General features: G+C 29.8%; 1 protein-coding gene across 2 annotated transcripts in view; it reads left to right on the forward strand.

Moving 5' to 3' along the window:
• Positions 1 to 13,301, forward strand: part of LOC112683028 (atrial natriuretic peptide-converting enzyme) — a 197,684-nt gene that overhangs the window by 110,730 nt on the left and 73,653 nt on the right. For both annotated transcript variants that reach the window (XM_025553868.1, XM_025553869.1), the window contains exons 6-7: positions 8,186 to 8,306; positions 12,161 to 12,361. In XM_025553868.1, coding sequence (XP_025409653.1) covers positions 8,186 to 8,306; positions 12,161 to 12,361 — 322 coding nt within the window. The remainder of the gene's footprint in view (positions 1 to 8,185; positions 8,307 to 12,160; positions 12,362 to 13,301) is intronic.

The raw sequence follows: 13,301 nt of genomic DNA on the forward strand, positions 1-13,301 counted from the left end.
TCGACTGCGGTGATAAGTCTCCGTGTGCGACCGACCGGGTGCGTAATTGCGTTGTTATCAATTTGCGCGAATATGTGTTCGTTATTTCATGTTTTCGAGTTTTCGGTTATGTTTCGTTTAATTTTCAAGTCATGTTCTCAGTGCTACAAAGTTTCGTTAAATTCTCGTGTTTCAGTTTTAGCGCGGTTTTGTATTACTCACATCCTGGATGTAGTCATGTAGGATAAAATCCGCCATCGAACACAGTTACATGTGAGTATTGGGGACCATATTGATTCTCACTGTGTAAAGGCCGACGGTCGTTGCTGTCTTGGGCAAACCAAATCATTTTACTGTGGTATTATTTATTATTTTTTATATGTAACACTGCGGTGTGCCGTCGAAGGCTAATTATTTCATTTTATTTATTTATATTATTTGCATGTGCTAAATAATTAATACCTTTTGTTTTATTGCTATTATTATACATACCCTGTATATTTAATGGACCAATCACCCTGGGAAAACTAATATTTAATTCAATTAGATACTGATATGATCTGAATCTTTTTTAGTTCAACGGTAATGATATTGAGTGAAATGATACAGTAAAGAGTAATAAAGAAAATTTATTTCGAATAAAAAGTACACTAATGGCACCATATTATCTTATTCAGTTTATCGCCTATAAAACTATTTTAAAAACCGATCACGGTATTTTTATTGAAATAAAAAAATATCGTAAAACTGATTTTGAATAAATAAAATTTAACAACACCATCATATGCTACAATATTATATAGACCGTTTTGTGCACATCGCTGCAAGCGTCACGGTTTTATTAAACCCTGAGTGTGGGTTATTATAATATGATACACAGTAGCTCGTAATGTATTATTCATTTACTAACAGACTTTTGATAAATTTAATCACATAAATCGTTAAAAAATATATTACCAGATATTATACACATAATATGCATTAATAGATGAATGTATTTTCGAATACGCTGTGGAAATATTTTATTATTTTATTTTTTTTTAATCGAAGATATTTTGAGTATATTCGAATACAGCCTGAAGCTCAAAAATGTAATTTCGTACATCCATAGTCTACAATAATATTAAAGAGTTCCTAAACTCCTGCACTAGTGTTCTTAAAATATTTTTAATGTTAAAACTTAGAAACCGTTTACAATAAGTTATATCTTATGAATACATATAGAAAATTTTTTTTTAATCGTTTACATTTTTTTATCTTATATGAGGATTTAAATTAAGTCATTATGACCATGAGTCTTTTAAATAAGAGTATACTACTTCGTGTGCTCAATTATTTAAAAATTATTTTAGTTATTTCGTATTTTTATTGGTTGAACTATAATATAACAACAATTTTAGAATGTACACATTTTTATTATTAATTCGTATGATAAAAAATGCTTATTATTTTAATTTAAATCGCATAATTTTTTTAACGTATTTTTTTGTTTTTGTATGTGTATATGTTTAATTAATATTGTTTTTTAGAACATAGATATCCAACTTTAGTTAATTAAATCTATTATCAAACTCGGAAAACTATTTTAACTGCTCAATGTTCTTTAAATGAGAGTAATCGAAGTGATTCCTGTTTGAAAAAGGTATTCTATTTGATTGAGCCGAATTGGTTCTCGTTTGTTTTTAGGACAAATAGTAACATATTTAATTTTTAATTTTTAATAATTGGTAGGTTGTACAAATATAATTTATACAAAATATAAATGAAAAACTATAAAATATGAATGTACCTACACTCTACAGTATGTACTCAATAAAATGGCATTAAATTGTTATATTGGAGGTTTAGCAAATTATCTCTGTTACCTCAATTGATTAATATAACAGTTTATATATACGCGTTTATATCAATGATAATATTAGTGAGCACTGTCTTAAATAATACAATGTTATTTCTATAAATTTATTTTCACGTAAACATCAATCGTATTTTAATTTATATTTTTTATACTTTTTTTGTTGTTATGGAGTTTATTTTTAGTGAAAAGGGAAATAAGTTGCTAATTATTGACAATTACAAATAAACCTTGCAGAGAATAACATACAAAGGTGATTATGTACAAAACAAAAATGTAAAGCTTACGCAAAATTGATTGGAGATTGTTTATATGATGAACTCTTAACTTATAACCACGAAAGGGAAGGTGATGACAATACTTGACACTTGACAACAATTGACAAATTCATTAAAAAGAAAATGTCAAGAACTTATCACAGAGCGACCATCTAAAATTAAACGGGAATCAATTCGGCTGAACTTAATAAAATACCTTTTTTAAACGAAAATCAATTCGGCATGTGGAGTTGGGGCTTGGGAACCATTCGGTACCAGCCATTTGAATAACCCAAATTTATAAAATAAATATTTGCTACACCTTTCATAAATCTTTAATGGATTTAAAACGATTCACCCGAACTCCTCATCTACATAAAAATAATTAATAATATAATAACGAAACAAAATAAAAATAAAAAATTACTACATTATGAATTCATAATCAACATGTTATTATTTCTGACAGTAAAAATCTATATTACGCATGGTCGCCCGATAATAATTTAATGAACTTTAATGTTTGTACAGTAACGAATGATGGCGGAAAAAAAAAGTTAAACGAAAACGAAGATTAACAAAACACTGCGTCTCCACCAAACAGTATATTGCCATTTCAATTTTCAACACAGCAAACACTTATTATTGAAATTTACGTTAACTTGATTGATGTATCAAACGTAAAGTATTGTAAGTCATATGTACCAGTAACATGTCCTTGGTTACCGAGGTGCACATGGTGGACTTAAATTAAGAAATTTAATATTTATTAAAACTTCTTAATTTATTATTTAGTTCGAAAGTGGCAAGCATGTGGACATTTCTGGTCAGTATAATCAGTCTCACTCCTCTGCTAAAAACATAATATGACTTTATCCATATAATTTTAAACTTCTTCCTTGATTCGTGCTTTGTTTTGATTTTTTATTTGTTTTGAGATAGTACACAAACCTTTGAAATATGTTTCATATAATTTTCAAATAAGTAGTTAATCTAATTAGAAAATCAATCAGTTAAAACATTTGTTTAAAAACTTTTAAACTTTATTAGTTTGTTAATTGTCTTATGAAATTAATAACGGAAATAGTCTAGACAACCAGTATAATAATATAGCTACTTTAGTTCCTATAAAAATGATTGTTTTAGTTAAAATAATGTTTGAAACATGTTTAAAATAAACATAGTAATGAAGACAACATATGCATCATTTTAGTGTAAATTTAAATAAATGGTAAATTATCACTGACAAATGTAAGAGTTAAAATTGTTTTTATGTTATTCCGATGTCCAGGAATTGTCATTAAATAAAATATAAGCCATCTACTTTACATAACTACGAGTATAAATAAACTACGTTTGAAGCTGAAGACTTACAATTGAAAGCTCGCTACGTCTACTTATGTAGTAACGTTGAGATGGAAGTCTATTCATGTGGAATAGTCTTTGGTTATCAATGACGTATAAGTATTACAGCCGTATAGAACCATAGAGAGTCGAAAAAGGAACTGACATCTGATAGCAACATGTATAATTATAAACGTCGTAATGAAACGTAGAAATTCACCGTAAATAATGATAAAAACGCCCGAACGAACCGTAATAATTAGTAAGAAATGCAATTGAAAGCTTGTACATTGTAGAAAAGTTGAAATGGACCAGAGTTTTTCGAAACATTCGCTCTGGTTAATTAATCGTTCGGACATTTCGTACGGGGACGGCGACGACGCAGCGGAAACTGTATTATTTATTAATTATGATGACGATCGTGTTCACATATGACGATTAATCTATATAAATGTGCACGGCGAAGTTACGCGGATATTCCGCATAAGTCCCTTGACTAGATAAAACGTGCACCAAATCTTTTATAATATCACGTTAACGATAATTATTCGACCAAGATTTATCACACATAGTAGTTTCGCCAATATTAAGCGAATCGTAAAGTTGTAACTTTTTTTATATTAAGTTGAAACATACAGGAGTTGTATTCGGTATATTTGAAGTGTTATCGCTAGGGCTCAGATAATTATGCATTTAAAATGACTGTAACATTGACATATTAACTAATTACTAAATTTTTAACCAAAGTATGTACAAAAAAAAAAAACAACATACATTTTAGCCAAAAAAAAGAACATCAAATCATGCAAAGTAAAATGTATTTTATCTTTTTATTAGTTGTTATTTTTAAATTTAATATTTTTTTACATTATATACTAATTTGATATATGACACTATGGTACAATGGTTTTTCTTAATTTAATCAAACTTGAATCTAAAAATACTGAGGTCAAAGAAATACGAGTCGATCATTTATTGTTTATCCACCCGTTAATCTTAATTTTTTTTAAAAACGTTGAAAAATGGACCGAAAAATTTATTTGTATTCTTAAATCCCAAAAATATGCGTTTAAAATGTAAAATTATAAAATATGCAAAACTATGCGAGTTAAAAATAGTTGATTTGGTGGAACATAAATAAAATTTTTATCCAGGGTTGACGCGTATTAAGTCCCTATGATTACTAATGATTTATTGGCCATTGTTTATCTAGCAGTTTTTTTTCTTTTGGTTTACTTTTTTCTTTTCAAAAAAAAGTAACTCGTTCAAAATACTCGGTTATGACGCTTATAATGAGGTATGATTATTGTCCGTGTGCAATGTGCACGTATATCACTTTTCTGGTGGTACAATACTATGACTAACATTTAGAGTATTTGTACTTATTGTAAAAAGTACAAATCATCACTCAATGTGATTTTAATCCGAGAAAGCTATGGGTCCTTTACACATGTGGTCCTAGAGAGACTTGCCCACTCTCTTAATCCAGGCTTGTGTGCGTGCACTTCACACGGGCCTCTAATCAGATTACACGTGTATAGTGATAATAATAATACTTAATGATAATGTTTGGAGTGCACTTTGGCAGGATTAAAACTTATGGCATTACGACTTCTAACCCCCTAAACCGTACCACCGACAGTTAAAGTTACCGTCGTTGTTTTTAATTTTTTTTTCCATCACTTCGTATTTGTATAACACTTCATTTTCCGCACGAACCACATATCCTTTCCGACTGGAAATTTCAACTGGAAAATAATACATACTCTACGGGGGGGGTGTGATTAACGTTTTAATTAAATTTCATCTTCATCGTCGTCGTCGTCGTCGTCGTCGTGTGTGCACAGAACGCGATGCTAAAAAATAGTACAACAGTTTGAAATTCGATCGCCACCTAGAGCTATAACGGTGTATTTCATAACACAAGCCCGCGTAGTGGACCACGCGTACAGATATACAGGTCACCCAAGGATATGTCAAAAAATTAAGCGTTGAAACCTGTCATACGGATATTCACACAAACGAACGGTGGCGGCGAGAAATTTCAAATATCGTCAGTGGTTGGTAGTCCGGTGAAACGTCTTCTCGGTCCACCCTTTTTATTTTATTTTACTTCATTATCATGGTCGTACGAATTAATTAATTTCCGTAATATTTAAACAACTTCGATGATGATGTTCAGACCAACACGTATATGGATAATAATTATGGGTATAAATAAATAATAAGTATTATCAATTTTGATGAATATCATTTGGTTGCTTAGTTTTTTTTTTCCCAGTATACTATTGTATGGACACGATAATTTGTATATATTTTTAATTTAGGTTCAATATAATATGTTGCTAATTTTGAATATTTTATACCATCATAACATTTGATAATAATTTTTATTTTTTATTACATACCGGTATTATAGTACAAATAACAACACATGCAAAATTCGAACAAAACATAACAATTCTAAATATACTTTTATCGTTTTTACATATATTTTTTTTTTTTTTTTGTGACCACATAATAATATAACTATCATACAAGTAATAAAGTCAAACACAAAAGTATTCTTTAAGCACCTACCTAATAAAAAGTTTTAAATACTGCAACATTATGACATAATATATCCTTTTTTAAATGGTATTGTACACTTATACCAACGGGTTTAAAAGTATTATTTTCGTTACACAGCAAATATATGAGCAAAGGTATTAAAAAAAAAAACTATGTAACAGGTTCAAAATCGAGAATTCAATGGCATTAATTATGTTTAAAGTATAATCGTTTTTTATAATAACTCTTTTCTACACTCTATAATTTCTATATTTATACTTAATAATTTTTTATTTATAATAAGCTGTCAAAAAAGATTAGAAAATTATAATAATGATTTATTGTGTTTGGTTTCGTATTAAATTGCATGCATCGTCCCTGTACAGAATCGTAAACCGTGTGGGGTAAAAAGATTAAGTGTAGTCTCGTAACTTATACAAGATAATTATAAAGTGTCTTGAACGACAGTCTTTTAAAGTCTTATAATTTTTTTTTTTTAAGAGAGTCTTTAGAAGATAAACTAGAAGACTACATAATATTGAATTAATAGAAAAAAAAATTTGGGAATAATTTACCATTATTATACATTATTATATAGATTTCCATCACAAACCGCGTGAATTTGTCAAACGTTACAGAAATTTAACATCAATGTAGGAAATAATAGAGGTAGATTTTTGATGGTATGCTAAATACATATTCGTATCGAAACTAACAGATTTACGGCTAATGTTCGTTACATCATTACAAAAAATATATCAGAGCTCATAAAATATATATCGTATAAGCCGTTAGTGCATGGAAAATGCTTTACACAGCCCAATAAAACACACGTGATTATTGTTTAACGGTCGTTTATACACGTGATGTTCATCGACAGATCGGCTATGGTTTTAGAATCTGAAAAACGTGGAATTTAAATGGATTTACTGTGATGTAGATTTTTGATTTTTTTTTTTTTTTTTTTTTTGTATCCCTATACATAATTTCGACCAGAACGATTGCTCGGATTGTGTCCATATAAATAGTAAAATTCATAAAATGAATTCTGGTTGGTACTTTTGGAAGTTATTTTTTTAATAAGACGTTAATATAATAATTATATTATATTATATTATTTTTATTCAATTATTGAATTCATGATTTTTTGTATGAATTTTCTTGGTAACAAAAAAATAAAAAATAAAAATAATACTGGGAAGTTTCAAAGATGTTTTATAAGTATGACAAAATGACATTTTGGAAAAAATGAAAATGTCAAATATTTCGATTAAACAATAATAGTTATTTATCAAGTTGTTAGTTTAGAAATATTTTAATGACATTTGTACTGTTTGTAGACACTTGAAATGTTCAATTGGTGATATAAGATTGTATTCATTAGTGATTAAGGTCCATACGCAATCAAGATGCATACTACATATTCGACTTTCTTAAATTTTTAATTTTTTTTTCGTCAAAGTTTGAATAATTAAAGTTCAATTTATCTTATTAAGAACTATGGTTATCCTACTATAAAAACTATCTTTAGAAATATAAACTGATCCATCCGCCCCCTTTCATTTAGAATAGTTTTTTCGAGAGCATTGTTTTATTGGTTCCAAGTTTAAAAGGCCAATACATAATTTCATCCATGTCTATCCCCGTATTTCACTAGACCTAAGAGTTTCGTTTTTTTATTATTATTATTATTATTATTATTCACTCGAGAAATTTAAATGTACATATATGTCGTCTCGCAAGTTTTTAATTTTAATACGTCGCTATTTCGAACAGCAGCAGATCCGAAATAACAACGTAATATATTATTGTTAAATATTATTGAATTACAATACTATCTCATATGGACATCAAATATTTTATTCGTATAGACGATGAAGAATGAACGCCATCGATTCTCAATTTTTTCAAGTATTCAATTTCAAATAAAAACATCTTCCTATAAATTTGTTTGTATTTTCTATATAATATATATATATATATATATATTTTTAAACAATGAGTAGATAACTCCTATTATGACTAAAATAATGTTAGTTATGTAATGAATAAAGAAGGTGATAAAAAGAGGATTAATCTCTCTGTACGTCATAGCATCGTCTTATTATGTTCTCGAAAAAATGTGTGGTACGAACAGTTATAAACAAAGGTGATGAAGTATGTGTCAAATGGAATACATGATGCTTAAATCTTTCCGCAGGTGATGGGAACCGAGGCCATCGACGTGACCGAAGTATTCATTCGGCTGCAAAGACGACAGGTGTTGTACAACGCTGCTATTTTGATATTCATCACGGTACTGTTGATCTTCGTCGTGAGAGGTACGCCTTATTAATAATAATACCAATAGCAAAGCTTAAAATCGATTTCAAATATCGTTAAAAATAATTAAAAATCTTTTAGAAAATCAAAATCAATATCAAAATTGTTAATGGTTTGTAATGATTTGAAAAATTTATATTGAAATTAAAAAAAGTTAAAATCGATATTTTATATCAAAATCAAAACCATTTTAACCATTTTAATAATTAAAACGATTTTAAATCAAATTAATTTAAAATTCAACAGCTAACAGGTCTATTTATATTGTCAATTCATAGACATTGCTATATTTGGTAATAATATTGATTATTCATAATAATAAATAACTAGTACCTATTTTGTTTTCTTAGAATATTTACGATAAGGAATCAGCGTTCGACAAGCGATTGTTTTTTTTTATACATACAATTTATTCCGTATAATATACTATATAAAAATATTTTGTAGTGTACTATTATGGATAAGATATAAATTTATAATATTCCATTGGCTGTTACCCGTGAGTTATACTTTTAACCAATGATATACAATTAAATAACCTAAAATAGTTTTATTTTGTACTTTTGCAGTCACTACAGCCTACAACACTATTATGCTGATGATGTACTAAAGTTTGAGAAATTATTATATCCCATGAATAGCATTCTGTAGTAAACCCGAAATCGAAAAAAAAAAAATACTGATTTCTGAAACCGAAATTAAAAAAAATGAATATCGGTATTCGAAATAAAAAACGAAATTGCAAAAAATAAATATCAAAATTTGAAACCAAAATCGAAATTAAAAAAACTAATATCAATAATCAAAATTGAAATTAAAATTAAATTTTTTATTTCGATTTCAAGCCCTGACTAATAGATTAATACCTATATCTACTTTGTAATTGTCATGATAACATAATGCAGCGCGGTCGGACGGTTGTATTGCGATGCGTACCCGCTAAATGTGTGACGGGAATCATGCGTAAACGACGGAAATACTATGATATTGTTATTGTTACGATCAGAGGTACCTGTTTAAAATACAACAGTAATTATAATTCGAAAAGATCCCGATGAAATCCGGGACAAGGTATTGTTCATGTTTTAATATTAACTTTCTATATTATAACGAAAACCCCGGACCGTTTGATGTAATAATGACCGTATATGATGAAATTTCCACGCCAATGATTTTCAACTTTTTTCCGATCAAACACAGGGGTGCAAACATTTTATTTATGTCCTAGTGGTAATTGTTGTGAGTTGACCGGTCATAATATTTTTTCGATTCGGCATACCGTTATTTAATAAAACAAGACCAAAAAACGAATCAATATAAAGATTTTATAAAGCGGTAAAAAAATCAAACATTAACAAAATACAGACTTTCCAATCCATATCACTCCGAGAAATAACTAATGCATCCTTCTACGTAACGAATCATACACAAAACTCTGATCTTAATATACAGACTGTCGCTTTCTTTTACAAGCGCTTCCGTTTTCGCCTTGTAAAACATCCGAGTCCACTTATCCTTTCTCTCAACTTAATAAATATTCTTATAAACTCACTGAGAAGGCTAAAGAGACGCTGATGTCGTGACTTAGCTCTGTACAATTAATCAGTTAAAAAAAAAAAAAAACATATATAGATTATGTATAGTATTAACTGTAGATAATACATAGTCTATAAAATCTCTATCGCGTCAAAGTGTACCGCTGAATATTTTCTCTCCTCATACCATCATGTCTTTATAAAATATCTAAACGCTCATATTCTTATTTTATTTATTATTACAGATCGTATATATTCTAATAAATGTAAAAAAAAAAAGACTAAAAACTAACCCGCGCAGTATGTTATTATAAACTGAACCTCGCATTCGGGAAAATAATAAATATTCTTATCCTTACCAGACCGACCGGTTTATCATTATTATAATGTGATCCTGCTCGACTGAATGAACGCGAAAATCAATAAAACATTCCGACCGCATAAGGCAAATCTGCAGTTCACAAAATATCGTCCATTTGAACATACTTAGTACAGAAAAACACAGAGGAGAAGTGGTTCTAGGGGATCGTTTAGTACCCTCATCTTTTAAAAGAAGACTCCCAGTTTCTATGCGACGTTATGTCAAATCTGTAAATATTATCGAGCATGTCGTTAAGACGTAGCTAATCACGCTGTTTTATAGAAAATACGCTTGTTTAAAACAATTTCAAAACAAGAGATGTTCAAGGTATGATATTTTTTCCGCGTCAAATTCACTGCTGAGTTGTGTGCGATTTAATATTATTATTTAGGTGATGTTATACTCTTAATGTTTCTACAAAAGTCTTTAAGTATGATAAGTGGTGAGTAATGCATACGCCTCGAGCGTAAGATTAAAACAATTTAAACAACCAGTGTTCGATGTTTTGAAAGTTGTAATATTAATGGTCAATGAAAGCACCGGATTTATATTTTCCACCCACTGAGATTTTAAATTCATATCAGACCTGAACAAATCATCGGCTCACAGGGACGTTATTTAAATGTTTTTATTGTTGGTGGGTGCCAAAAGGTCACGTTTTTTTATGTATGTATCTCGTATGCTCCAATTGTTTTTATTATTATTTGAAGAATCAAATTTCCTGTGTGTGCATCGATTTCATGTTTGTGACCCATTCTTATACTTTGAAAAAAAAATTTTATATTTAAACATTGAAGATACAACAAATTGAAGCACATTTCTATCGGTTTTTTTTAATATTTCTTCTTCTTATGTTATAGTTTTTTGTATAAGCAAATAGAGTGTTCGAATCTAAAGGAAAACACATACAATAACTAAGCTTTATAAACCTAGACGTAAAGAAAAAGTAATCGGTAAGTCCTAGATTTCAAACTATACCCATCCTCGTCCGTCTACACTTGGGCATTTCGTTACTGTTCCCACACTGTACTGCCGGCCCGTGCAAAATTGTAGAGCTTTACTTGTCGATAATATATTTAATTGTTTTACCATTTATACAAGTAATGGCAGCATATCACTCGATGTAACAACAGGTTGATATCACGAGTTTAAATCTGGTTATGAGCAAATAAAGTCGCCATTGACACTAATTTTCGCATCATTCGTCATAGTGATTCGACATAGATGTTATAATGTTTTATGAAAACGTATTGTAAGATCTATGTGTCACTAACCTAACGTGGCGTACCATAGTAACGCGGTGTCATCCATTTGTCATTTGGCTCTTGCTCGTTCCCAAGGAGTTACGGTGAATTTGAGGAACTTTTTTTTTACCGCTTTACGATTTGTATTTAAACTATATTTGAGTTCAACACGAATGCTTCAACTTGGACCAATTTCGATATTTTTACCCGGTTCCCCGACCGTCCGATCTGTTCCGATTCTAGACCCACTGCACAGTATTTCTAGAGTCTTTCAGTCGTTTGCCTAGTGGTCAGATAAAAATTAATATAAATAAATAAATAAATAAATCATTGTCGACATCCTATTATCTCATCTTGCTAATGCCTCATCGTTTTCTTGATGCAGAGCTTTTAACAAGTTGCGACTGCTGCAACAAATAGCTGATTTATATAGCGTTACGACGTCTTATTCTTGTTCGGCAGCATCGTATTTTCATTGTTGACTGATTTTTCGGATTGTTGAATTTATAAACTTTTATTCGCTGAAAATGAAAATAAAACGGTTATAATGCGTTATGTGACGTGACGCGGTTTGTTATACCGAGAATAACATGTGTTACAAGTGAAAATTGTTTTAAAACAAGGGTACACGAAAAGGATATTGATAGTAAATAATTATCATAAAAATTGTATCGATTGGATAATGAATTAAAAAAATGTCGTTACGTTTCTAGTCGGTTTGCCGGACAGTAGCGGTGGACAAAGCAAAACGGCGTCCACAGTGGTGCGGAACCCAAACGCCGCGGCCACGGCCAACCACGCGAATGGCAGCCTGTTCAAGACATCCACCGTGGCCGCGGACGACTTTAACCATTCGTCCCGGCATCCCGCCACAACGAATACCAACACCACTGACCTGTCTGCCAAACTATCCGGTGAAGAGACAATACCATTATAATTATTGTTTATCACTGTTTGTTGTAAACAGGACCATTTTCTAAAATAGAAGGTCTACAACACTAATATCACTTAAATCGCTGACGGTTCTCGGTAATAGAAATAAGTCGTTCGTAGGTGGGGTAGTATTACACTCCCTATCGCCGGGCTTAGTCGTTGCATTACATTTATCTGGGTTGTTCGAAAAAGTGTATGAAAAAAAAATCAGTTTTTCTAATTCATACGTTATTAAAACCGATTTGACCACCAAAAACGTCCCGTAAGCATCAACTTTTATATTTTTAACGTTAAATTTGTACCCCTGATGTTTAAATCCTGTATCACGAAATTTTCAATAAACGTCGGCGATTTAAGTTATCGATGCCCTTATAGAAGCGACGATTTTGATTGATTACAATGTTTACCCGTTGCAATAACCTGACGGTAAAGATTTTTGAGAAGTTCGAAAAAAAACGACTCTTTTTTAAAAATTAATAAATTAAAAAGTGCCCAGATATACTTTTAAAGTAAATTACTTAAACTGATAGTTTGTAATGAGTATTTAAAACACGTTAAATATCATCTCAGTACAATTTTTTTTTCACAAAATTATATTTAAAATTTATTTAATACCGATATACCGTAAATTTAGCTGTTTTATTAGCTATTCCTCAGTTTTTTTTTTTTTTTTTGTAATTATTGAATAATTTATAGGATGAATCGTGAAATTACATCTTTCAATGTATCAACTAAAAAATATTCCTTATCAGAAATCTGTTATTATTGTGATGCTCGGAACAATCTTTCCAATCGAAATTGTGTACATAGACATAAAATACACAAACACATACACACAAATGATAAAACCAATGCATTCCTCGTTTCACTCAAAATCTAAATCATCAACAAATCATTCTTTTCGGTTTCACCGTTCGGTTT

This window comes from Sipha flava, unplaced genomic scaffold (assembly GCF_003268045.1).
Source record: "Sipha flava isolate LNK unplaced genomic scaffold, YSA_version1 217_pilon_pilon, whole genome shotgun sequence".
NCBI lineage: Eukaryota > Metazoa > Arthropoda > Insecta > Hemiptera > Aphididae > Sipha > Sipha flava.